General features: G+C 35.2%; 1 protein-coding gene across 2 annotated transcripts in view; it reads right to left on the reverse strand.

Moving 5' to 3' along the window:
- ephb2a (eph receptor B2a) overlaps positions 1 to 25,819 on the reverse strand; it is a 126,634-nt gene that overhangs the window by 29,422 nt on the left and 71,393 nt on the right. For both annotated transcript variants that reach the window (XM_087307095.1, XM_087307096.1), the window contains exons 4-5: positions 7,563 to 7,718; positions 642 to 977 (exon numbers count right to left, since the gene is read on the reverse strand). In XM_087307095.1, the coding sequence (XP_087163221.1) occupies positions 642 to 977; positions 7,563 to 7,718 (492 nt within the window). The remainder of the gene's footprint in view (positions 1 to 641; positions 978 to 7,562; positions 7,719 to 25,819) is intronic.

The raw sequence follows: 25,819 nt of genomic DNA on the forward strand, positions 1-25,819 counted from the left end.
CTTTACACAAAATTTTTATGTTCACTTTGCGCAGTGGTAATTAATGGTTGGTCCTGCACAGGAGTGGGACAATTTGTGAAAATCATCAATTTAGATTTGTCTACATTTAAAACCAATTTAAGATCCTGAAGATGAGACTGAACAATATTAAAAGCAGACTGTAAAGATTGTAGGGCCTAAACAAGTGAAGGAGAGCAACAATAATGCACTTTATCATATTTGAATTTTTTTATTTAATTAATTAATTATTACTTATAGATATTTATACATGTACTTTTTAATATTAAATATAACTATATATATATATATATATATATATATATATATATATATATTTTTTTTTTTTTTTTAAATAACATAAAAAGTTAACTACTTCAATATTTAAACAAAAGTGTAATAAATTGTAGGGGTCCATGGAATCAAAACCCAAAGTCAACTGCAAGTCAATTTGTACAACTACTTTAGTCTGACCAATCTCTACTATACTGTCGACAGCTTTAAATTCCAGGAAAGCAGCCTAAAAACACAAAGGCTCTTGCAACACAAGGTCGATTCGAGCCTGCAGCAAACTGAAAACAATTTGACCATGAGCTTCATCAGCTTATGTCTGAAAGTGTAACCCGTGTTTATGCTTGTCTTACCAGCCTGGTTTGTGGTGATGTTGACTGCGGTGAACTGAGGCGAGTAGGGACTCTGGTCGGACACTCCATTCACAGCCTGGATCTCAAACGTGTATTGCGTGTGGGCCAGCAGATCACTGATGTGGATCCGGGGCTCTGTCAGGCCCAGCTGACGGGGCACAAACTGCACGTTGTCACCGCAGCGAGTGCAGGCCCCTCGACCCGAACCGCAGCTCTTGCAGATGATGTTATAAACCACGTCCTCGCGGCCTCCACTCTCCTTTGGAACGTCCCACTCCAGACGCAGAGACGTCTCGTTCACGCTGGAAATCACTCTCTGAGGAGCAGACGGAACCGCTGCAGAGAGTCAAAACATACCGGCCCATCAGAAAACACATACCAGTATTCAGGACCAGTACAACCAAAAACAAACATTTTGTGATGATAAACTCACACCCAGACCATTCAAAGTGGAGTACGTCTTACTTTGTGAAATGTGAGAAATCGTTTAGAAATGACTTTCATGGAAATTAAAGAAATAAGTGGAGTCTAATGCAAGTTATGCTTAGCATTGTTTTTTTTTCAGCAACTGAACTGATAATTAAATAAATTAATTAAAAAGACAATTCCCACCATTTCTTACTGGCTTATTATCTGCCCATTGCTAAGATATTAACTGTTTATTAGCACTTGTAAAGTATAATCTTATTTTACATCCCTGATCCTACCCAATACCTAAACCCAACTACTACTTTACTAAGTATTAATAAGCAGCTAATTAGTAGTTACTAGTATTATTAGTTTACTAAACTAAAAGTCTTAGTTAATTTTAATGGTTTGTTAATAGCGTGAAGTGTACATTAAAATGAGGTGTGACAGATTTTTTGGGGGGCCATATTACCTAGCCCTATATAAAATGTTTTTTTTTTTTTACCAAAACCAGACTTCCCTTTGACTGAAAATATGGTCAGCCATATACTGTACACACTGGATGGTCAGCTGTTAAGTACATAAGGAAAATGTCAACTATTTTGAACTATTCTTGAAAAGTGCACCTAATAAGCTTTTTAATATTTTGTATTTCATGCAATGTAGATGTTTGAGAGTATAAAAGGTCTGCAAAGATTTAAAGATTAACGTGCTACAACAAGAAAAGTTACTGTTTCCTAAAAGAAAAAGTCGATATTAAATGGTGGAAACAAGATGTCTGTAACTCAGTTTCACTTCCATAACTTCATAAATCTGCATTAGCTGCCCGTGTACAGCATCTAATCTTTGACCCATCCTTTTAACACTTTGGCTGGTTCAGGTTGTCAAACCAATGTTGAAAAACATTTATTATCAAAATAAAATACTTAGGGCCCTATCATACACCCGGTGCAATGTGGCGCAAGGCGCGGCACAATACTTGTTTGCTAGTTTCAGCTTAGCTGATATTATTAACAAATAATATTTGTTTTATTAAAAACAAGCTTAGATTTGCCCAACTGCAGGTTTTAGACCATATGGGGCACAGCATGTGTTTTAGGATATAACTCAGGTTTTTGAGCACACTTCGTTATTATTGTTCATTTATTCGTTTGCTGGAAATTAGAACTGAATTTAGAAATAGTTTTGAAACAAATATTTGCGCTTAACAAACCAAATAAATTATTTATAGGCTAATTGATGACTTTGCGTAAAGGTTTCCCTATCCAAGAGCGAAAGTGAAAGTAGATTGATTATCTCTCATTCTTGCACGGTAGATGCTCTGTTTAACTGTTTTCTGTTGAAAAAAAAACTGTTAACTGTTAACTGCTTGCTTGTGAAATGCTCAGTTTTTCCAATTACACTTACTTTACATCCTGTAAACAGCAAATGCGCTTATGGCGCGACGCAGCTGGCTCTAAAAGGCAATGGGAGATGAGACTGATGAGCTGGCTCTTAAAGGGAATGGGAGATGAGACTGATGAGCTGGCTCTTAAAGGGAATGGGAGATGAGACTGATGAGCTGGCTCTTAAAGGGAATGGGAGATGAGACTGATGAACTGGCTCTTAAAGGGAATGGGAGATGGGATTTTCCCGTCCTTAAATTAGCAAATATGGATTCTGAGACGACCTGAAAGAGTTTGCGCCCTGCGCTTTCCGTTTTGTGCATGGACTGTCAAAATAGAGCCCTTGATCTCTTTCTTCTACTGTATCTGCACAGAATTCAGTTATGCGCAAACTCATCAAAACTTTCCGCTGAGCAAAATCTAAAAGCCACTGATTGGCCATTGTGTTCAGAAGCTCAGCAGAAATGTGTGTTCTTATTGTCTTATCTCTTCACACTTCTTACAACTTACCACTCAAACATTTCGTACAATTTTCACCATCAAACACTGGCTTAAATTGATTATGGAAAGTCTGATCCAATAATTACTAAATTACAGTGTGTACAATCCCTGCAGAGACTGTGCAAACATTTTAGTTCACAAATTCACAGTACGGTGATGGGCGATTTGTTTACAACACATGCACTGTAATCTGTAGACTAAGTACAACTGACTAGACCAGTGATTCTCAACAGGGGGGGTCGCGGCCCACAAAGGGGCCCCAGCGAGCTCAGTGGGGGGTCGCGTCATATTTTAAACATTTCTTAGCAGGAGGAGAATGATCATGTTGCCTTAGTTCATTTTTTTCCCCTCGCTCAGTGGTCCTCAAGCACCGGTCGATAGATCAGTTGGTACCGGGCCGCACAAGAAATCATTAATTATTTCCATTTTATTATCTGAGTCTGAACTTTCTTTTATTTTGAAAAATAACCGTACTCTCGCTTACATCTCGGTCACTTGAGTGCCCAGATTTAACCCACAAGTAGCAAAATTAGTAAGAAACAGATGTCTTTGGAAAGTTTCTTTGCTAAGAGGAAAAGACCCAGTGAACTACCCACGAACTGCCAATGTATGAATTCACAACCCATTTGTCAACAAATCAGTTGAATCCAGCATGGCTCTGCAGGAAGATCAACTGATGGAGATCGCAAATGGGGCCGTTCCCATTTCTAGAGTTTGCACAAGTTTGCTGTTTCCAGCCGGAGGTGAGCTCACTGCGAGTCACGTGACAAGAATTAACCGATCAGCTTCAGCTTGTAAGGAATATTCATATTTCGGTAAGATTAGTTTTCTCAGACAAACTGAACACCCAAACACTGCAGTGCTTTGTAATTTTTTCGATAGATAAAACTTGTATCAGAGTGACAGCAATGTTTTGCTTCAGCTTGTAATCCTCATTCCTCTGGGAAAACGGTTGATGGTTGCCTAGCAACGTACAACCTACGAAACACCACTAACCCCCCCCCCCCCCACTAATTGGTAAAGCTCAACAAATAACATGCAAGTATTGCATTGTAATAGTCTATATTAATTTTTGCCTTATACACCAGTGTGAATACTGATATTTTTGTTATTGAATGTCAAATAAGGCCAATTTAAAGGCCAAAGGCTTACGTTTTTTAGTTACAAATGGCCTAATGATGTTTTGCTTTTATATTTTACAATAGGTTATTATTTGTGCATAAAGATATCTAGATATGGTAATAAACATACCATTTGTTTGAGAACAACATTTTTTGTCATCATTACTACAAACTTATATGAGCAATAATATCGTTAAATGTGGAGGAGGGCCTTACAATTTTTTTCCAGGGGAAAAGGGGGTCTCAGGCAAAAAAAAAGGTTGGGAACCACTGGACTAGACCATCTGACCAATCAGAGCAGACTCTAGAAAAAGGTAGCTTTGAAAAAATTAGAACATGAGAGAGTAACAAATATGAGAAAATGAAAGTGTTATTTGAGTTTGGTTGCATGTAAACCTGTTAAATTTAACCATGAATGTTGGATTCACACCATTTTCCACTCAAGTTGAATCTTTTGAAAATGGAAAATTCAAGAGACTAATACCATACATTTGTCACAACAATGTCACATATTCCACATAATTTGTGCCAAATTCAGCACTATTTATGCGTTTGCATTGGCTTTGTATGTAATACTTGTGTTTAAACTTAAATTGACATTCGATGTCAACAAAAATACAAGGTTATAAAAAAATATTTTTCATGAAACTAAATCTGATCACTAAATCCCAGCAGTTCCCCACCTAAATTAGTCCCATGTAATGCAAGGTAATTTTGTGTCCTATCCCATGTCTTTTTCCCTAGAAAGTCTGCACACTCAGCACACTCTAACTGCTCTGTCTCGTGTTTTTAAGATCTGATTTCAACTTATTCATTAGCCTGTTATCACTGTTTCTCTAACAAAAAAGAGACACTGGATCAAAGTAATCCCAGCTTTCCAACAAGCAACATTAAAGTAATAATTTCCTAATGGGTAATGACAGGAGATGAAAAGAAAAGTGGTTTATTGTAATGTAAAACGTGAGTGAAAGGGAAGAATGTTCTGGACGGAAAGCAGCAGTTCATTGCACTGACAGTGTGAAGCACTACTCCAACCTCCCCACAAGAACAGAGCATTATGTTAATCTCACTGGGACAATCAATCGCACTGCTCACTGAGTTCCAGCAATGAATGAATGTTCAGTGAGTTATACACTCATTTTCTTTTGCTGCATTTAACTGTGGCTTTGAAAGGGCCAACCGCATGGAAAAATGGAAAGACGGAAGACTTTATCAAAAGACTGCCTACGGGCTCAATGTGACTTTGCAGGACTGAAATAAGTCATGTTTCTGATTGTGTCAAATGACAGCTACTTTGTTGGCAGATTGGTACTACAATAAAGCTTTATATTGAAATAGCAGCCTTTTTACACCATCAACTTAAATTTCTGTGTTAACGAGTTACTGTTAATAAATGACTTATCTACTGAAAAAGTTTGCCTTACTTTAACAATACTGAAAATGAATTTATGAAATTTATAAATACTGAAATACATTCAACAGTTCAGTTAAAATAAGTTCAGAGAAACCTGATAAATTAATCATCATTTTTATGCTATGGATGATCATTATTAAATGAATAGTTCTTTGTGATTCATGTTTTTATTTTTCCACATTCATTTATGCTTTTGATTTGCATTATGTGACCTTGATCTTTCTTTCAACAACTTTTAAGCATAAAAAGTTAGAAAAAGTGACTTTTAACAATATTTTAATAGTTTAAAATAAACTGTATTATTGTTATTTATGTCAATAACAATGATAAGCTCTGGACTTTTTTTTACTTTATCTTGATTAAAGAGCCAATCACACAGCAGAAATGTGCAACAATGGGAATTTAAAGTGTATTGATATTAGAGAATAAAAGTTATCGTTCGAAAATGTTATGCCATTTAATGGACCCTCTAATTTTTGTGACTTCAGTCATTGTTGAGGTACTCGTTTAAATCTGGAAGCATTAACAACTGATATTAAAATATATATTGTTATCGTTCAATATGGAAAATAATTAATCGAGATTGCATTTTGCAATATCGTCCAGCCCTAGTTTAAAGTGATATATTATCTGGGTAGGTGTTTTATATCACGGTACAAAAACCTTGTGATAAACTGCCAGTACATTTCTGTTCTTTTACAGATATATTTCTTTCTATATAATTTCCTAAACAGGGTTTCTGCAGGTTTCACCAAGTTAAATTTAAGACCTTTTTGGGACCATCAAGAATGAAATTGGTCATACTTTATTTTAATGGTCCGTTTGTTGAATTTAAGTTACATTGCATCTACAATCCAACTAATTATCATTAGATTATAAGTAGACTGTTAGGTGGGGGTTAGAATTGGGGTTGGGGTTGGTGTAAGATGACATGTACTTGCAAAGTTTCTTATAGTCAGTTAAATGTCTATTGAAGGAGCAGTATCAACAGATATTAAGCAGACAGTCCACTAATACCATCAAAATTAATTATTACTATAAAGTTTTAGGCTTAAATAGGGCCAAACGCTATGGGTTTTTAATTTTTGCCCCATCAAAAAACAAATTCTTATTAGTTATTTCTTAGCCAAATACTTTACATAATGTGTCAAAACAAGTCGACACCACTGTAGTTACATACTAATAAAAAACTCTTTAAAAATAAAACTTTAATAAACTAAATGTATGCACAACAAACTATAATATTAGTTATAAATAGTTTTGCTAAAAGCTTTATTGAGATTTATTGTTGGTGATTGGATATGTGTTAAATCGATTGGGTAGCTTTACATAAACAAGGAAATTTAAGACCTATGTACCAGACAATATTACAATAAATGTAAGACTTTTTGAGGCCTAAAATTTAGTTTTTGAAATTTAAGACATTTCAAGACTTTTTAAGACATTACGAACACCCTGATATACATTATATTATTTCAAACAACTAAAATGTCAATAAAAGTCACTTTCTTAAAGTGTAGAGTTAAATTTTGCAACATTAAAAGTTGACAGAGTAGAGATCAAAGTCCCATAATGCAATTCACAACAGAAAATAAACACTTTTTGTGTAAAAAAAAAAACTATTTTTAAAGTGTGGCTCCATTCTGTAATTATTTAATACATTAATAATAAATATAGAATACTAAAACTCTATATTAATCACTCTTAAAAACAAGACTAAACTAATCCAACAGCATTAAATGTTATTTCCAACTGTATGACAACAAACAGTACAAAAAAAATAAGTATACTGAAATTTGCAATTAACTCAAAATTATAGGTGTTTTGAAGACTTAACATTTCGAGAGCATTAGTTAAGGATTATGGTAACCTAAAGGTATTAAGCTGCACAATTGACTTTTACTAATGAATACGTAAAAATCTGCCATTTTATGCAACATTGATCATTTAAAAACATAACTAATATCTAACATCTATACTGTAAAAAAAAAACTTATTTCTGAGTGCTTGGAGGATCAAAGTCTGCCTGATTTTCAAAGAAGAGAGTTAAACCACAGTAAAAGACATGAAATAGCATAAGAGAATGGCATACTGGTGCAGGGCATCTGCAGCGGGTCAGAGTCGGTTCTGTAGTAGCCATTGCGACACACACAACTGGTAGCTCCTTCACTGCTGGTGCGGCTGTTTATGGGACATTGGAGACACTGCTGGTCCCCTTGAGATGGTTTAAAGGACCCAAACGGACAAGCTGCATTAAGAAAAGCAGAAAGAAAGAAAGTATATAATATTAGCTAAATATTTCAAGATTGTTCATTTTTGTTCCTCTGAAGACATGCACAAACATCTAGAGCTCTTTATTATCACATTAATGTCTCCCCACAAGCACATTTTCTTATAAAAACAGCCACCTTTACATTTCTGCTTGGAATCAAAGGGAAAACGTAGGACGTAAAAGCCCTCATAATGCCTTCTGATGGGCCTCCAGTGCAGTTTTGAAGGCTGGTCTCGCACTGATAATCTTTTGTTTGGCGCACAAAGGAAGCGAATGGCACTCAGATATATCTGTGGAATAAACTAACAAAGACCTAGTTAAATCACAGCACAGTTTTTCCCTACTGTCTCGTCGTCTTCATGAAAACAAAATGCAAATGCGCTTGTGCTGTTTCACGGCTTATTCTTTTTCCTGAATAAAGAATTTAATTACTTTCTGAAAGCTTTGTATTAATAAAGATGTTGATTAGGATTCTTCCACTGCTTTATCAAGATTGTTGCCAAACAGATGTTTATGCAATTTATTTAGATCATTTAAAAAAAAACATTCATATCTGGATATACGTAGACCCACCCACCTTCCCTTGACATAAAGAACACTCAAAAAAACATTTTGCTGCTTGTTCAAACTACCTATTTAAAATGAGCTAAATCAACACAATTCTTGTGGGGCTTTTTTTGGGACAACTTAATTGCTTTATGTTTAATCCACTTAAATTTGTAAAAACAATTAAGTTAACTTCATCGATTTGTGTTGGGACAAGGTGAAGGGATTTTTTACCGTAAATAACAGAAATAGGGATACGATCTTAAAAGTTTTTTTATTGATTTATATTCATTTCCTAATGGTTAAATGTCCTTCACACTCTAAAACACACTGTAAAAATGAAAACTTAAATTACTTCAGCTTGTTACAACTACATAAATTAATTCGTTTTCACTTAATTTATTACAGTTTTCAGCAATAAATAAGTTCAAAAAACTTTATTCTTAACTTACTTAACTTACTATTCTTACGTAACTTTATTAAGTTGATCCTATGAGTTTTTTTACAGTGTATGTTATTTAATAAGTTTTTTGTGAAAAAGATTTTCAATGGAAACACTGCTAACACCCTATTTTGGTTCTTTCTGGCATTTTTTCCCCCGGGATAACATGGATAAAATCTTCAAGTTGTAAATTAATATATGATAAGTATTAGAAATGTATATTTAACATGGTTATGACTATAAATTATCCAATTCTATCAATTTCCCCCAGTTTCTTGAGAAAGTAAATGTATAGTTTCATTCAGATTAACAAAATAATAATAATAAAAAAAATAATATATTTATAAAAAATAAATAAGTAAATGTATTTAACAAAATTTGAAAACATTTAAAATGTAAATTGCTTTGGGTGCTGGAGGAAGTGTCTTGGGAGAGAGAATCCTGGGGTTCTCTCCTAAGACTTCTGCCCCCGCGTCCCGGCCCAGGAAAAGCGGCAGAAAATGAATGAATAAATGAAAAATGTAATTATACATGTTTTTGGGGACTTGACTGATATATAATATGACAAACCGTCGGCATAGAGATTATGGTAGAAAATGGCAGTTCATGCAAACTTGTCTGTCAAAAATATGAAAGTGTTCATTTTACTTACAAATGTTACGTTTCTGTAAAACTGCCATGAAACAATACAGATTAAAAGAAAAGCTACTTAATTAAAAATAAACACAATAATCACACAATTAAACCATATGAAAACAAAGCATCAGGAGTGACAGCTTATTAAAATGGTATTAAATCCCTTAAATGATCACTTTGTGTGTGTATTGAACGCGACTTAAGTTAATATGAATTTGTAAACTTTCATTTAGGCAATTTACATGGCAACAGCTTTTTGAGGGCCTATGAACTAGGGATTGCACTCTTTACAAACATATTAAATAAATACAAAATGTTTAAAATTGATACAAAAAAAAAAACATTTTACATCAGCAATTGGAAATTGCATGCATTAGTGTTCTCCTTGTCACTGGCAGCGGCTCATGAAAACTTAGAAAATGACAAGGTGTGGGAGTATTTTGACTCAAACAAAAATGCTAAAGTTTTGTGTGTGAAACTGGTATAACTATTAAGCTTTCCTTAAAGGCTTGTTATATTACCAATCATAAGGAACAATTTCAGAAATCTGTTTTAGAGAAAATAATACTTGACAATGTGACAATGCTGTATATTAACATCCCTAAAATTATACCCTTTAATAGCTGTTGGTACACGTTCAGCTTTTCATAGAATTTTGAAATGTTATGTGAATATATCTAAATGTACTTTTCATACACAACTGTGTTCAAACAGATGAGGAAGTTGTTCTTTATATGTAACAATGTATGTCAATTCACTTTTAAATAACAAATTCTGCTTACTTTATTGAGTTTATTACATATATTTTCACTCATCTTCTCTTGAACATACTCACTGAGCAGTAAGCTCACCTCCACAGAGTAGTAAGCACACTATTCCAGTTTAATCAATGGCATCTAAGGCTTGTGGTACACTGAAAAAAAAAAGATTAATCAGATTTTTTTTTTTTTTTTTTTGCAGTAAGTGGTTGCAAACGATTTATATGGGCTAAATTTAAACAATCGAAATAAATTGAGAAATGTTCAACTTAATTTGTTAGTTTAAAATTAGCCCATGTAAATTATTTGCAACCACTTACCTTAAAATAAATCAGTAAATCCAATGAACCATTATTTTCAGTGTATTTCTGCACAGTGTGTCATTTTCAACCACTGTCCTGGCATCCACAATACAGCATTTTTAGTTATTTCACTGGATATGTGTGAACGGGGATTATTTTGACAACACACAGCTTTCCAAAAACACAAAAGTTATTAATCCATCATTCTCATGTATACCCAAATTCATGACAGATCTTACATTTTTTGGGTGAACAATCCCTGTAATTGTAAATAATTGATACTTGCAGATAAAACTGTGACATACTTGCATTTTAAGTGAGTAGTCGGGACACATCTCCTGAAACTGGGACTCGCTCAACATTACCATATTCATAATTCAGAATATACTTAAAAATGAAGACTACACCATCCTGTCATGTGACTGCAGAGAATGATATGTTAAAGCCAGTCAGTATTTGACAAATGCAAAAGTCTGCAAGACAGACAGCATCCTTTATTTGCCTTCTCACCATATCCTTCAACAGCTGCCAAGTTTGCCTGAAATATCCTCCAAACGAATACTTGACAATGTCACTACTGCATATCAGTATCCTAAAATATATTATCCTTAAATGTAAAATTGCTGGTCCTGTACGCATTTGGTTTTAATAGGATTTTGCCATCTGTTATGTGTATTATACCTCTGTATCGTACCTCGGTTTTAGGGTATGGGTACAGTACAGCAGATTTAATAACAAATCTATAATACTTACTTTTTCTGTTTATTTTGAACAAGCTAAAGGGTTTTGTTACAATCAGATAACGACCTAAAGAGCTTCTTGTGATGCAAAAGTACAAAAAATAAACACAAAAATTAAAAATAAAATAATATTTATAATTAGTGTACTAAACTTTCAAAGATTAGGCTCAGCCTTTCATAAAAGAACAAAAAAACAATAATTGTGTATTAAATTTAAGATTCAATGAGCTTCAAAACTGAAATCTCTTTTAATGAAAATGCAGCACTGTATTTATCCATAACAGCAGGTGCAGCGAACAACTTTTCAATATTATGTGTGTGTTAGAAGGCACTCACTTACTCACAGACTGACTTAAAAGCTAACAAGATGAGGCAATATATTTTATTTCCATTGTTTGATGGACGTTTGTGACCGATAAATGCTTGCGTCTTTTGCAGAACTGCATTTTCAACATGGTTTTTAGAGGCTGTGTGAAGATAATACGATTTCAACTTTCACCCACAGCAGCGATTATTTGTCACATACACTGTGAGTTCCAGAGAAGTTGACCAATTAGTAGGAGAGACTAGTGTTCCGCGCTTCTGTTGATGGAGTAGAAAGTTGGCAGTAGAGCTGCACGATTCTTGCAAAAATGAGAGTCGCGATTTTTTTGCGTAAAATCAAGATCATGATTTTCTTACGATACTGTTGATGTAAAATAAAGGTATGGTAAAAATAAACATATGGCAGAACATCGATAATAATATTATGTGTAGGTCTACTGGTTTCTATAAATAACTCTATTCTACTTAAAATAATTCTGATGTTGAATTATTATGTTTGAGATATATGCTTACAATCTGTCATATTAGACAATTTTATTTACTGGTAAAATCAGACATTTGCCATTATCAGATTATATTCAACAATATATAGGCTAGATTAGTTATACTGACATTGTAAACATTTATTTTCATGCACAACTGTGGGTTCGCTATGAAAGAAAAAAAACGTATCAAATGCTTGTCGTAATCATAACTCTAAAATGCGATATGATCATTTAAATGAAGTGCACACTTTCGATTTCATTTTGACTGCTAAGTGCTTGTTCATGACCTAAAAGTGGGTCGCGGGAACATTTTCAGTGGATCGCAAAGAGTGAGATAAAAAAAACAACAAACAACAAAAGTTTAATATTTAACTTATTTTGCTTATATCGGACTTTTATTTTGAAATGCGCATGCGAGGAAGCTTGCTAATGGGACTTTTAATTTGCCAGTAACCTGGGACAAGCCCAAGAGCTTTCGGCGAACTATATGCAATGCAAAAACTGCTGCGTTTAAGGTCTGTTTTCTTTACAAATCAGTGATCTCCACTAGCTGAGTTATATCCGATATAAAGTGGGTCTCAGATTGTACAAGAAGCACTGCATTAAGTTACATTTCCCCCTGCCATGTCTTTATAAAATGAGCATTTATTATAGACCTTTTTCTTGGAACGCAAAATTACCCATTATGCTTTGCGTGTATGCGCAAGGAAAATGCAAAGAACTTCCGGTCGGCAGCTGATGCGTGTAAACAGTCACATTTGGACAGCTTTGAAACGATAGTTTTAATCTATTTTACCTGCTTTTATCCTTTTTGAACTAATACTGTTGTCCATCAGCACCATCTCCTGGACTGATCATTTAAAGAAATGCGATCTAATAGGATGGAAAACAGCTGCTGTGAGGCATTTTCCCCTCGTTGTCAGACGGCATCTTCTGCAGTTTAAATGAAGCCTTGTCATCGCTAAAGTCAACATTTTCTCTTTATTTCAAATATATAAACAGCCAAAACAAATGTAATTCACCAAAATGTTTGACACACACAAGTAGCCTGTACTGTGCCACTGACACACTGATTTAATAACTGTGACAAAGTGAAAATATAGGCTAGTTTCATTTCAAAATGACAGAAAAACACAAATCGTGGTGAATACAACACAAGAAATAAAACACAAACGGCTCGCGATTAGAATGAACAGCAAATCAGCCAGCAGAGGATCAATAACAGACTTTTATTGGTCATTTTTGTAAATTGCACGACTTTCATACCTGTTAATTTTCATGCCAGTAATCTGGTTTGCTCTCTCTCTCTCTCTCTGTGTGTGTGTGTGTGTGTGTTAAAGAGCCGCTGAGCTAACAGCTGACAGGCCGGGAACGCACAAACACACAGTATTTCTGACGGCAGACACGTGAACTAGGAGAACGTTTTTCTCGTATTTCTGACGCGCCTGGACCACATGTGACATATTATAACGGCTTTAACAGACAGATTTCTAAGTTGTGTGTCACAAAAACACTCTGTTATCCATTAAAAATGTTATTGAAACCCATTTTCAGAGCGCAAATGACCAGTTGTACACGCTGTAAACGGAAGTTTTTAGCATTCTACCGGAAGACGCTGGTCGCTATGGCGCCCTCCATGCAGCAGCCATGAAAAAGGTCTATACCCCATAAAGCTTCAGCTTCTGACGGGCGCGTGCGAGTAAACGTTTTTTTGTCTCATTTTACGCTTGAGCAACTAAATGAATGCTGAAGTTTATTTAACTGAATGTATTTTAATGACATTACAACATCGATGATGTAAAAGGAACTGTATAAAATGGGAAAAAGTTCACAATAACAGGTCAGCGGAAGTTTATCAATATGGGAAAAACACTAGCTCGGCATATACCCTATAGACATGTGAAATTACAGCACAAGTACAACCCCGAATATGTAAAGTGTAGATTTACATATTTTGACGGCAAAAAAGGCTTAAAACCTCAGTGTGTCATATGTAGTGAGGTGCTTTCACAAGAGAGCATGAAACCTAAATTAAAACGACATTTAGAAACCAAACATCCCAGTTGCAAGGAAAAACCAGTGGACTATTTTCTAAGACGACTCCAATAGCTGAGGGCATCACAAAAGTGCCGAACATATTCATGTTCAAAACAAGTATGTATTGGCTAAAGAAGAAAGAAGTACATCTTACGGTGCTCACCGTGTAGCAAAGGCCAAGAAAGCCCACACAAAAGCAGAAAAGCAAATAACTGCTGATTATTATAAAATGGATAAGATTATTTTAAGAATTTCACTTCAGTTTGCTGGTTTCTGTTTAGTTCAACCAGATCAGTGTTAATGTTTTATTAACAGTTCAGTTTAGTTCATGGTAACTTAACTTTTCCTTACCCTAACCACTGTTTACAGTATTTGACATTTTTTATCTGTAATATTTCTATAATTTGATACATTTTGTTAAATAACAGCAGTACAATATTGTTTATTTGTAAGTCTTGGTGATTTTTTTAAATAATTTATCTGTCACCAGTTGTGTATGTTAACAATTAAATACAAATGAATCATAATTCCTAAAATTATATTATAATTCCTATAAATTTGGGTCGCGGCTTAATGACCATGTGAAAATGTGGGTCCCATGGCCAAACCAGTTGAGAACCCCTGGTCTAGGGGCTCGAATCGAGATCGCGATCTTTTAACGATTAATTGTGCAGCTCTAGTTGGCAGCATGGTGGCCACTCCTGAGCGTAGCACCACACGTTTTCATACACATTCTTTGTAAATAGCTCCTCAGTTGATGCACTGTTGTGGTCTTTTCTGTCTAACAGTGACTGCTCATCTGGACTGATTGTTTTCGTCGCGGGAGAGCGTGAACCGAACCGTCTTGCACCATGACTGTTTGGATAAGTACATGTACTGTTACACCCCTATTTTAGCTTGTACGCAACCGTGTTTAAAGATGAACATACACATTGCATAATCACAAACAGTCATAAACATGAACATCACACTCTTCTCCAGTCATTTCACTGGCTCAATGTAAAATGAATTGGTTTTAAACTTCTGTTATTTGTTTTTAATGCAATCACTTTTAATGCACCTTCTTATTTCTGTGAGATTTTGCACATTTACTTATCAGAGCCTTGTTCTGCTGGCCATCTTTTGCTAGAAGTCCCACAATCAAAGTTCTACAAGTGGTGGAGTGATTGCTCTTTTGCAGGGATGGGTCCTAAACTTTAGAATGATGTACAATTACTGACCTGCCACTGTTTAAAGCCAAACTTAAAAGGAACACTGCAGTGTTTTGAAGAGCATTGGCTCATTTTACAACTCTCCGTTTTTAAATAGAATCAGCTAATCTCTTGGTCTGGTGGGAGCACTTTTAGCTTAGCTTAGCATAAATCATTAAATCGGATTAGACCAAAACTGTAAGATAAAAAAGGTTAAACAGACACATAGTGGTTACATCATGTACTAAGATCAACAGAAAAAGTTTTTCTAAGTTTTCTAAGAACTTCAGAATACTCTCCTTTTCAGGAAATGACCAAGGAACTTTGCTGCCATAACATGCTGAGGCAGATGCAATTATATTATGCATCACTTAAAAATAGTCCCTAGCTAGATAACTACCTATAACACTGATAATATAGTGTCTGCTTGTGCCATGGAGTCAAGCTTTAAATAATAATACCATCTAAACTTTTTTGAGTGAGATGCTAATGGTCTAATCTGATTCAATGATTTATGCTAAGCTAAGCTAAAAGTGCCCCCACCATAACCAGATATTGGATGAATGGATTCAAAAATGCTAAAACTCAACTCTTAAATTCTAGGGACTTGTAAAATGAGCCCATTTCCAAAACAAAAGTGAAGTGCACCATTAAGAACCACCTATTTAACCTCCCTTTTAAATTTGATACATAGTAGCACTATAACAATTTTCTCTGTTTTAATTGTGTTTAATTGATATTCTTGTATTGTTATATAATATTTATCTGTTTTTAAAAGTTTTGTTGTGTAATTTAATGTGTTTTACTGTTGTAGGAATATGCTATACTGTATAAAAAAGGTTAATTGATTGATTAATGATCTAGACTACCAAAAAATCTTGATTACACCATCCTGTCATGTGACTACAGAAAATGATATGTTAAAGCCATTCAGTGTTTTGACAAAGCCAAAAGACTGCAAGACAGACAGCATCCTTTATTTGCCTTCTCACCAAATCAGTCAACAGCTGCCACATTTGCCCCTCAGCCAAAATAACCTCCACGCTCATAACAGGCCAATACGACTTTTTGCAGTACACGAAAACAGCCCGCTGACTCGGAATGGACATAAATCTAAAAATCGAGGCTAAACGTAATATGTGTCACATATCATCTGCAGGTGCAAAGCAATCAACACTTACCAAGAGCAAAGTGTGTTCTAGGAAGTACAATGAAACTCATTCTATTAGCCTAATACCCCAAATGGCTTTGACAGTAAAACATTACTCTCGGCTGGCGCTCTCAGCCTATGATTGATGACAGAACATTCTTTTTCTGCCAGAAGGAATATAAGGCTTACACGCTCGCACATCACAGTGAGTTAGAGCGCTGGACGCGGTGAATGAGGTGTTGGTTACAGTTGAATGAGGCAGAGTGGGTGTGAGTGACACTGTACAGGAGTGGAATTAAATCTGTGGTACCACAGGCCTCCACAATAGAGAGCGTGCTGAGAACGACAGCAGAACAATATCCCGGCGACATATTAGATGTGTGCACTGCATACTGTACATGACTGGAGTATTTAAGTAGGTGCTAATGGAATTCTGGAAAAAACTGATTAAAGACCTTTGTGGCACAGCACAATTTTTTTATAATCTTATAGACTGGTTTATCTTCATTTCTGTGAGCAGTTGTACTTTTTTTATGAGGCACATTTTATAACAGGGAAATCACAGTAAACGCTTTATTGCTTCGGCATAACAGCTTATCCTTTGGTGAAAGACATTTTCTTGCCTCTTAAACACAAACACTAATTTGAAGAGCAACATTAAAGATTGTCATTTTTTCAGTGTGAAAATGCTCTGAACATTTTACATTGCAACTGATGTAATAAATCTGGATATTTGGATGGATGGATATATAGACGAATAAATGTATGCATACATATAAATAAATGGACAGATATATGGATAAATGGACATATATTTGGGCAAAAGGATGGATGGATGTACATATGATCAGATATATGAACAGATATATGGACCGATATATGAATTATTGAACGGGTATATGGATGGATGGACAGGCTTCTGGACGAATAGATATATGGATGGATAAAAAGATTTATGGACAGATATATGGATAGATATATGAAAACAGCCAGATATATGGACATACTGTATATATGGATGGATGGATGGATGGATGGATGGATGGATGGATGGATGGATGGAAAGGCCAAATGGATTGATGAATGGACAGATATATGGATGGATGAATGCATGGACAGATATATGGATGGATGGACAGATTTATGGATGGATGGACAGATACTGTATATGGATGGATCCTTAAGGAACATTATTTGTACCACCGAGTATCTTTTTTCTGAGAGTGTTTGATGAATGATTGGACTGATTTATGGATGGATGAGCAGACAGACGGCTATATGTATAGATGGATTGATGGATGGATAAAAGGAAGAATATATGGATGGATGGATGAATAAATGGATGAACGGAAGGACAAAGAGTTATATGGATGGATGCATGAACAAATGGACAGATATATGGATGGATGGACGGACAGATGGATGGATGATAGATAGGTGGATACAAAGGTAGATTTATTGTATGGATATATAAATTATTGGACAGATATATGGATCGATGGATAGATACAGTTGAAGTCAGAATTATTAGCCTCCCTTTGATTTTCTTTTTTCTTTTTAAATATTTTCCAAATGATGTTTAAAAGAGCAAGGACATTTTCACAGTATGTCTTTTTTTTTAATATTTTTTCTTCTGCAGAAAGTCTTAATTGTTTTATATAGGCTAGAATAAAAGCAGTTAAAAAAAAAAAAACATTTTAATGACAAAATTATTAGCCCTTTTAAGCTAATTTGTTTATATAACTTGCCTAATTACCCTAACCGGGCCTAGTTAACCTATTAACCTAGTTAAGCCTTTAAATGTCATTTTAAGCTGTATAGAAGTGTCTTGAAAAATATATAGTAAAACATTTTTACTGTCATCATGGCAAAGGTAAAATAAATTAGTTATTAAAAATTAGTTAAACGTTAAAAAATGAAAACTATTATGTTTAAATGTGTTGAAAAAATCGTCTCTTAGTTAAACAGAAATAGGGGGAAAAATAAACAGGACAGCTAATAATTCAGGGGGACTAATAATTCTGACTTCAACTGTATATGGAAAAATAAATATATAAACGGATCCTCAGATTTATGGATGGATGGACGGACGGAGAGATTGATGGATAGATAAGTGTCTAGATGGGTGGATATATGGATTTATGGCAATAAGTCACATTGGTGAAAAAGTAAACATTTTTAATGTCACTCAATAATGTCAATTTATACCAACAGCACAAAATAACATAGCATTACAAACATGCATTTTAGTTGCCTTCAATTAACCACAAAACCTTTAAATGTAACTGGAATGCTATAAAACAAACAAAATTAAAACAAATTACAGTTGCATTAATTATAAATGTTGATATTTATAATAAATGTCAAGCCTAACTAAATTATTTAAAATGCAACTGAAACTAGCAGCATAGAAATTGGCTATAAAATAGTTATGCATTTTGCTCTCTTTAGCTTGCTTGATGTTAATTTCATTATACAAGTTGTAGCTTTAAGTGATGCTTTAGGTGCAGCAACAGTCTTTTGATCGCTCAAATTTGACAGTCATTCCAATAAGGTCATTTCAATATAAAATATGCACAAATAGGAATTAGAGCAAAGCATTTTTTCTCCATCATGCTCATATTTTCCAATGTGACCACACCTTCACTCTAGGTTACACCATCACCAGTCATTAAACACATAATATAATTCAATGTAATAGTTTAAAAACACAGTGATTCACATAATTATTCAAATAATGGCTTTATCATTTTACGAAGCAACAGCAAAGCATAAAATAACCGAAATAAATTCATCATCTGTTATATAATAATTCATTTGGATCAGTCTTCCACCCAAGACTGACTCAGATTTCATATGAGCAACATGCTCCTTTATCATCCAGTTCAAGACTCATTCACAAACAACACGTCCAGATTTGTTCGTTCGCTAATGAGATTCCCCAGTTTGTTCAGTCTCTCCACTCAGAGTCTCGTTTAGACTCGAAATACAGATACATTTAGTGTATTTGCTCAGTTAGTCAGACTTTGAGAGCAGTTAAAACTTACAAAGTAGCTGTAAACGGGATAGATTGGTGAGAACAGGGATGATTCAAAGACTTAAAATAATCATTCAAAAATAGGGCCAGTTCTCAAAGCGTCTTCAAAACAAGACAAGCAAAGCTTTAGCTAAATATCACAGAATGCAATGTTAGCTATTTGAAGCTTTTATGACAGAGATTTTTGCATCTCCATCAGTCAAGATCACACTGTATGACTCCATCTGCACGTACTTTGTCGCTTCATAAACAAGCTGCTCAGCTCAAAAAAAACCCAGCCTGAGATCACAGCGGTTGACAGTGAGGAAATTAAATCCGCAGGAGAGAAAAAGGTCCATTCTTTCTCAGACAATGCAGAGACTGACATCGTGGGCCTTTTTCAATGACGAACATAATTTCATGCGGCAAGATATGGATGCAGTCCTTTGTAAGGCTCTCTTCGACAATTTTCTTGGCCAACTTGAAGCCACAGATGTGTCTGTAACCCTGGTTGGCGAAGCAGGCGGTTGGAGAGACATTAATATCCATTAGAGGTGCCGTGTCAAGCTGCTGAACTCATCTCAGGATTCACACTGGGGAGTTCACTTGTTTAATGGGGGTGAAGGACTGAGCTCATCTGTGCTGGACTGCCTGTCATCTTCACATCAAGGTGAATGGAGAATTTAAGGAGCTACTATGGTAATGAGCTTTTTTTTTGAGCGCTCATGTTTCGGGAAGTCTTCAAAGGAAATAACCTAATTTGCATGTAAAGTTTATCCTCCACAAATGTTGCTGTAATAAAATACATTTCTTTAGATATCGACCAAAAATAACCATAATCAAATATTATGACTTTTGATATACAGGGATACTTTCTAATAAAACAAAAAACATTTTTACTACCTTCAAAAAATATATATATATTATATATATGATAAATAATAAAAAAATGTCCGCTCGCATGACTTCACACTTACAAATGGATAGGCAACATTATTAAACACCCTCCGGTCAAATTTATATTATTTTTTCAAACAAAGAGGCAGGAAATTTTTACAGTATCATTTATATATTTTTTCTTCTGGAGAAAGTCACATATCTTTAAATATGTCTTGAATAAAAGCAGTTTGATTTTCTTTGAACAATTTTTAAGGTCAATATTTTCAGCCAGAACAAACCACAGTTTTCCAATGACTTGGATAATTAACATAACTTGTTTTGTTAAACGAAGTATTATCCAGTTAAATTTGTAATGTAACGTAATGTGTATTTATATAGTGCATTTATCATTTATCACCATACATCCAAAGCGCTTGAGGGAGGGAGGGGGTCTCTCTACATAACCACCAGTGTGCAGCATCCACTTGAATGATGCGACGACGCCCACAGGATAACAGCGCCAGTGCGCCCATCACACACCACCTATACGTGGAGTGGAGACAGTGATAGAGCCAATAAAGTGGATGGCGCACACTGACAGTAAAGTGTCCCCTTCACTTTTACTGGGGCATTAGAACTCCCACAGACCCCTGAGCACCCCCTGCTGGCCTCACTAACACCATTTCCACCAGCAACCTATCTTTCACCATGCGGCCTCCCATCCATATACTGACCAGGCTCAGCCTTGCTTAGCTTCAGTGAGTAACTGGATTTTGGATGCAGGGTAATACGGCTGTGGCTTGTCTAGTTACGCTGAGTTGTAACTAGAATCATGCGCGATCTTCAAAACAAATATATATTATATAATAATATACTAGAATTTTATTTTTTTTGTCATGGCTAAGACAAAATAGATTATAAATTAGAGTTATATATTACAAATATTATGTTTACTTATGGTGTTATGTTTATAAAAATTAGATAACATTTTTTTCTATTAACGGATAGATGCTTGGATAGCATTATATATATATGCTAGTTATTCCTATATAATACTATAATACTATACAATAATACTATATAATGCTGACTCTAGCATTATGTATATGCTAGTGCAACTTTAAGTTTCTTTTTCTCATTTTACTACACCATGTGCAAAAATAACTTACTTTACTTGTTTGTTTTTGTATATTTTTAAATAATGACAACAAAAAATTATTAAAACATTCATTAATTAAATCTACAATAGTACTTCAATGATCTTAAAATAACACTGACAATTATTTATATATAAATATTTGAGAAATAAGCAAAAACAAACTGTCTAAAATATAATTACTACCAGTAAAAGGAGTTTTTATCTTAGTTATATCACATATTCTTTTTACATTTATTACTTTCGAAATACTAATGTGAAACAAAATATGTAAATATATTCAAACTGTCACATTTTGCTCAAGTTTATTTAAAAATAGTTTGAGGAAAACAGTTATAAAAAAGTCAGTTTTGCTGGGCCGCTTCATTGTCACACAAACCTAAAATATCAGCAGAGTGAAGGAGGAAGAGGCACAGTCAGACAGTATGTGCTGATGCAGAGCAGAGCGGCTTCACAGAGCACAACTGTCAGTAAACAACTATGAAGAGCTCATCTCAAGAATGTATAAACAATCTCTACTGAAACACTTCACTGAGGCTGGAGATGTTTGTTAACACCACAAATGAATTACACCCACTAATTCCATTATTTATTGGCATGTGCTGTTTGCGTCGCTGCAATCGATCAAGAAAATAAAACATTTTTTAAAAAAGTAAAAAGTGCAACATTTTTTTTTGTTGCTTTTTTGTTTGCAGAAGCACCTCAGCTTTGGCTCTTAAAACAGCAAAAGTGCAAGTTCTACAGTTCACATCTGGATACATGCCCAGTTATGACGCTCTTCTACATTAATGATCCTCATTTGATGGATCACTGCTGGATCCAGATCAATAGGAAATGCACACAAACAAATTTGAGAAACAAAACATTCGAAGATATTCTCTGAAAACAAAGCTTTTATAGAGCAAAATTTGGCATGTTAAGTAGATGTGTTCTGTTTGAAAGTGTTTTTGATATTTTTGGAGGAAAATGAGACCATCAAACTGCATGGAAGATTATTGAAAATAAGAAAAAAATTATGTGAGAAACCTTAAAGGGATTGTTCACCCAAAAATGAAAATGACCACATTGTTATTCTCCCTGATTAGAAGTTTTTGTTGAACACAAAAGAAGATATTTTGAAGAATGCTGGTTTCAAACACCCAACTGACTTCTAGAGTAATAGAACACTTACTGGCCACTTTATTAGAGATGCTCTTCTGGTTACCTCGGTTTTAACGAGTGGTTCTTTGAGTTACTGTTGCCTTTCTATCAGTTGAATCAGTCTGGCCATTCTCCTCTGACCTCTGATATCAACAAGGCATTTGCACACACAAAACTGCCGCTCACTAGATACAGTATTTTATCTTTTCAGGGTACCCCCGGCATCCTCCAAATGAAATTCAAGGCTTTTTAAGACCTTTTTAATACCATTTCAAATGAAATTCAATGCCAACTTCGAACCCATTCTGACAGAAGTATGAGGGAAAAATGTCAAATCTGTATAAATTTTGAACTCTAGAAAATAATTATGTACAAGTGACTACTTTAATTGAATAAAACGTTTTATTTAAATTGTCAGCTATATTTAATACATACGCAACAATGTAACACACATTTGATTTTTAATAAACAAATCAATTTGAACTTGTTGTTGAACATCATAGACTTCTCAGCTCTGCTGCCTTGGCTGCAATTTTTTCACCCAGACTCTCAAGTCCTGTCAACTTCTGCTTGTGGCTTTTTCTCAACTCGTTTGCCATAGAGTTGGTGTTGAGCCACATTAAGATAGGATGATTCTTGGCTGTGGTAGCAATGATCTAATGTAGAAATTAGAAGTGTGAACCTATACTGGTCTCACGGTTCGGTTACAATTATCATGCCATCTATTCGGTTCAATTCGATATCTCTGTGAATCACGGTGCATACACAGTTTTATTTATTTATTTATTTATTTTTTGTTTTATTGTTGTTTTTTTGTATATTTCTTTATATAAACACACACACACACACACCTGTAACAAGCTGTCTGTATAAACACACACACACATAGACACACAGCACCAAGCAAGCGACACAACATTAATAATTCCTTATATTTATATAGCGCTTTTCTGGGCACTCAAAGCGCTTTACACAATGGGGGGAATCTCCTCATCCACCACCAGTGTGCAGCATCCACCTGGATGACGTGACGGCAGCCATTTTGCGCCAGACCGCACACCACACACCAGCTGATTGGTGGAGAGGAGACAGTGATGAAGCCAATTGGAATATGGGGATGGTTAGGAGGCCATGATGGACAGAGACCAGTGGGCAGATTTGGCCAGGATGCCGGGGTTAAACCCCTACTCTTTTTCGAAGGACATCCTGGGATTTTTAACGACCACAGAGAGTCAGGACCTCGGTTTTAACGTCTCATCCGAAAGACGGCGCTCACTGAGCAGTATAGCATTCCCGTCACTATTCTGGGGCATTAGGACCCACACAGACCGCAGGTTGGGCGCCCCCTGCTGGCCTCACTAACACCACTTCTGGCAGCAACCTAGCTTTCCCATGTGGTCTCCCATCCAGGTACTGACCGGGCGCAGCCCTGCTTAGCTTCAGTGGGCGACCATGTGAGAGTTGCAGAGAGCTAGCTGCCAGCAACTGTCTAACATTACGCTCTCTCTCATTCACACACATAAACACACACACACACACGCATGTGCGCGCTTGTTCGGGTGATTTACCGATCGCTCCCGCGCTTTATTCGGAAATGTATTCCCACGCCGCAAGAAATCTGGTTGTGTCCCGCAGCTCCCACGGTACAGCCACGGGAATGCAGACCTCTATCCAGAAGTATCGCTGTAACAGCTGAGAGGTGAGGAAAAATCCCGCCAGCAGGTCAAATGGACCACAGTGAGAGAGAGAGAAATAGAGTTTACTTTCATTCTCTCAATCGCAGTGAAATAGGAGCATCGTCTTGACCATGTCTACATGCCTAAATACATTGAGTTGCTGCCATAAGATTGGCTTATTAAAAAAATTACGTTCATGAGCAATTAGAAAGTGGCCATTGATTGTAAATTACTATGCAAGTCAATGGGTGCCAGCATTCTTCAAAACATCTTCTTTCGTGTTTGTGTTAGGGTTTAAAAAGAAAATTGAATAGATATTAAACAAGTGAAGGGTAAGTAAATGAAGACACTTTTTATTATTGAGTGAAGTATTAAACATATTTAAACTTAAAGCGTACAATTATTGCATACTTATTTGTATTTATTTGAAAAGCATGTTTTATATGTATTTTAAATTATATACTATATACATTTAAATTTCAAGAAAAAATTAATTTAGATTTAGATCAGAAAATATACTTTAAATATGTTTAATTTTCATCAACTTATTGGCAAGTGTTTTTTTCTTTCAGATTTTTTTTCAGATTTAGCATTTAATTTAAATAAAAAAGGGCTCTTAATAGTCAATTAAGTTAATCAATCCTTAAATAGACTCAAAATAGAAAGAAAAGCGTGAGAAGGTAACAAAACAAAACAAAAATGGGCTCTTAATTTATATTTATTTATATAGTTGCAAAAGAGAAGAAACACATCTCATAGCGTGAGAAGTTAATAACCAATCCGCTATGTTTGGTCTAGAAATGTTCGAGTGCCTTTGTCCAGCAGCATACGTCTTTGTAAAAAAATCAAGACACAACAGCTTCTTCAAAAACTCAGACCGCTAATGCACTTACAGCCTGTTACACACTAAAGTCTTGTACTGTACACGATTACAAAACAATGCGGACAGCTGTATCGTGTACCAGCTCAAGCCAACATCTTGTTTTCATCCTCAGACAAGGTCATTAATTCATGGCCGATTTTCATCACCCCGGCTGAGCAACAGAAGATTCAGATTAATTTTAAATTCTTACGGGACAGCCAGGATTACCCAGCAGGACGGACGGAGCCAGAGAGGCACTAAAACAGGAATACTGAGCAACACAAGAAGTGTAATCTGAGGGGCGACCGGCCAAGACAGACAAATGCTGGAGAGATCTGAACACAAACTGCAGGAAGAAAGCTCTAGAGAGTTCAGTCATTAACAGACTCTTTCATGCCTTTATCATCACTAATGTCTGGAATCTGAATAATTATGGACCTTAGCCTGACTGAGTTGAAGGACATTTTAGGCTGTGCTGTCTAGAGTGATGAAACCAAGCTCTTGAAAATCAGACAGGCGCTGTTTAATAACAAAAACTGCTATTTTACATTTATTTTTTGTCTGTGGAAAATATTTCACTCATTATTTGTGTTGGATTTAATCAACGGCGATTTCATTACTCACAGTGATAATAATTATTTTGTGATGAAGTAGATACTACAGAAGAAACACAATTTTAAGTAAGGTAGCTCAGACAAGAATTACAATGGGAATTTTTATGGACTTCACAATCTGATC

The sequence above is a fragment of the Danio rerio genome, chromosome 23 (assembly GCF_052040795.2).
Source record: "Danio rerio strain M-AB ecotype USA chromosome 23, GRCz13ab, whole genome shotgun sequence".
In the NCBI taxonomy this organism is placed as follows: Eukaryota; Metazoa; Chordata; class Actinopteri; order Cypriniformes; family Danionidae; genus Danio; species Danio rerio.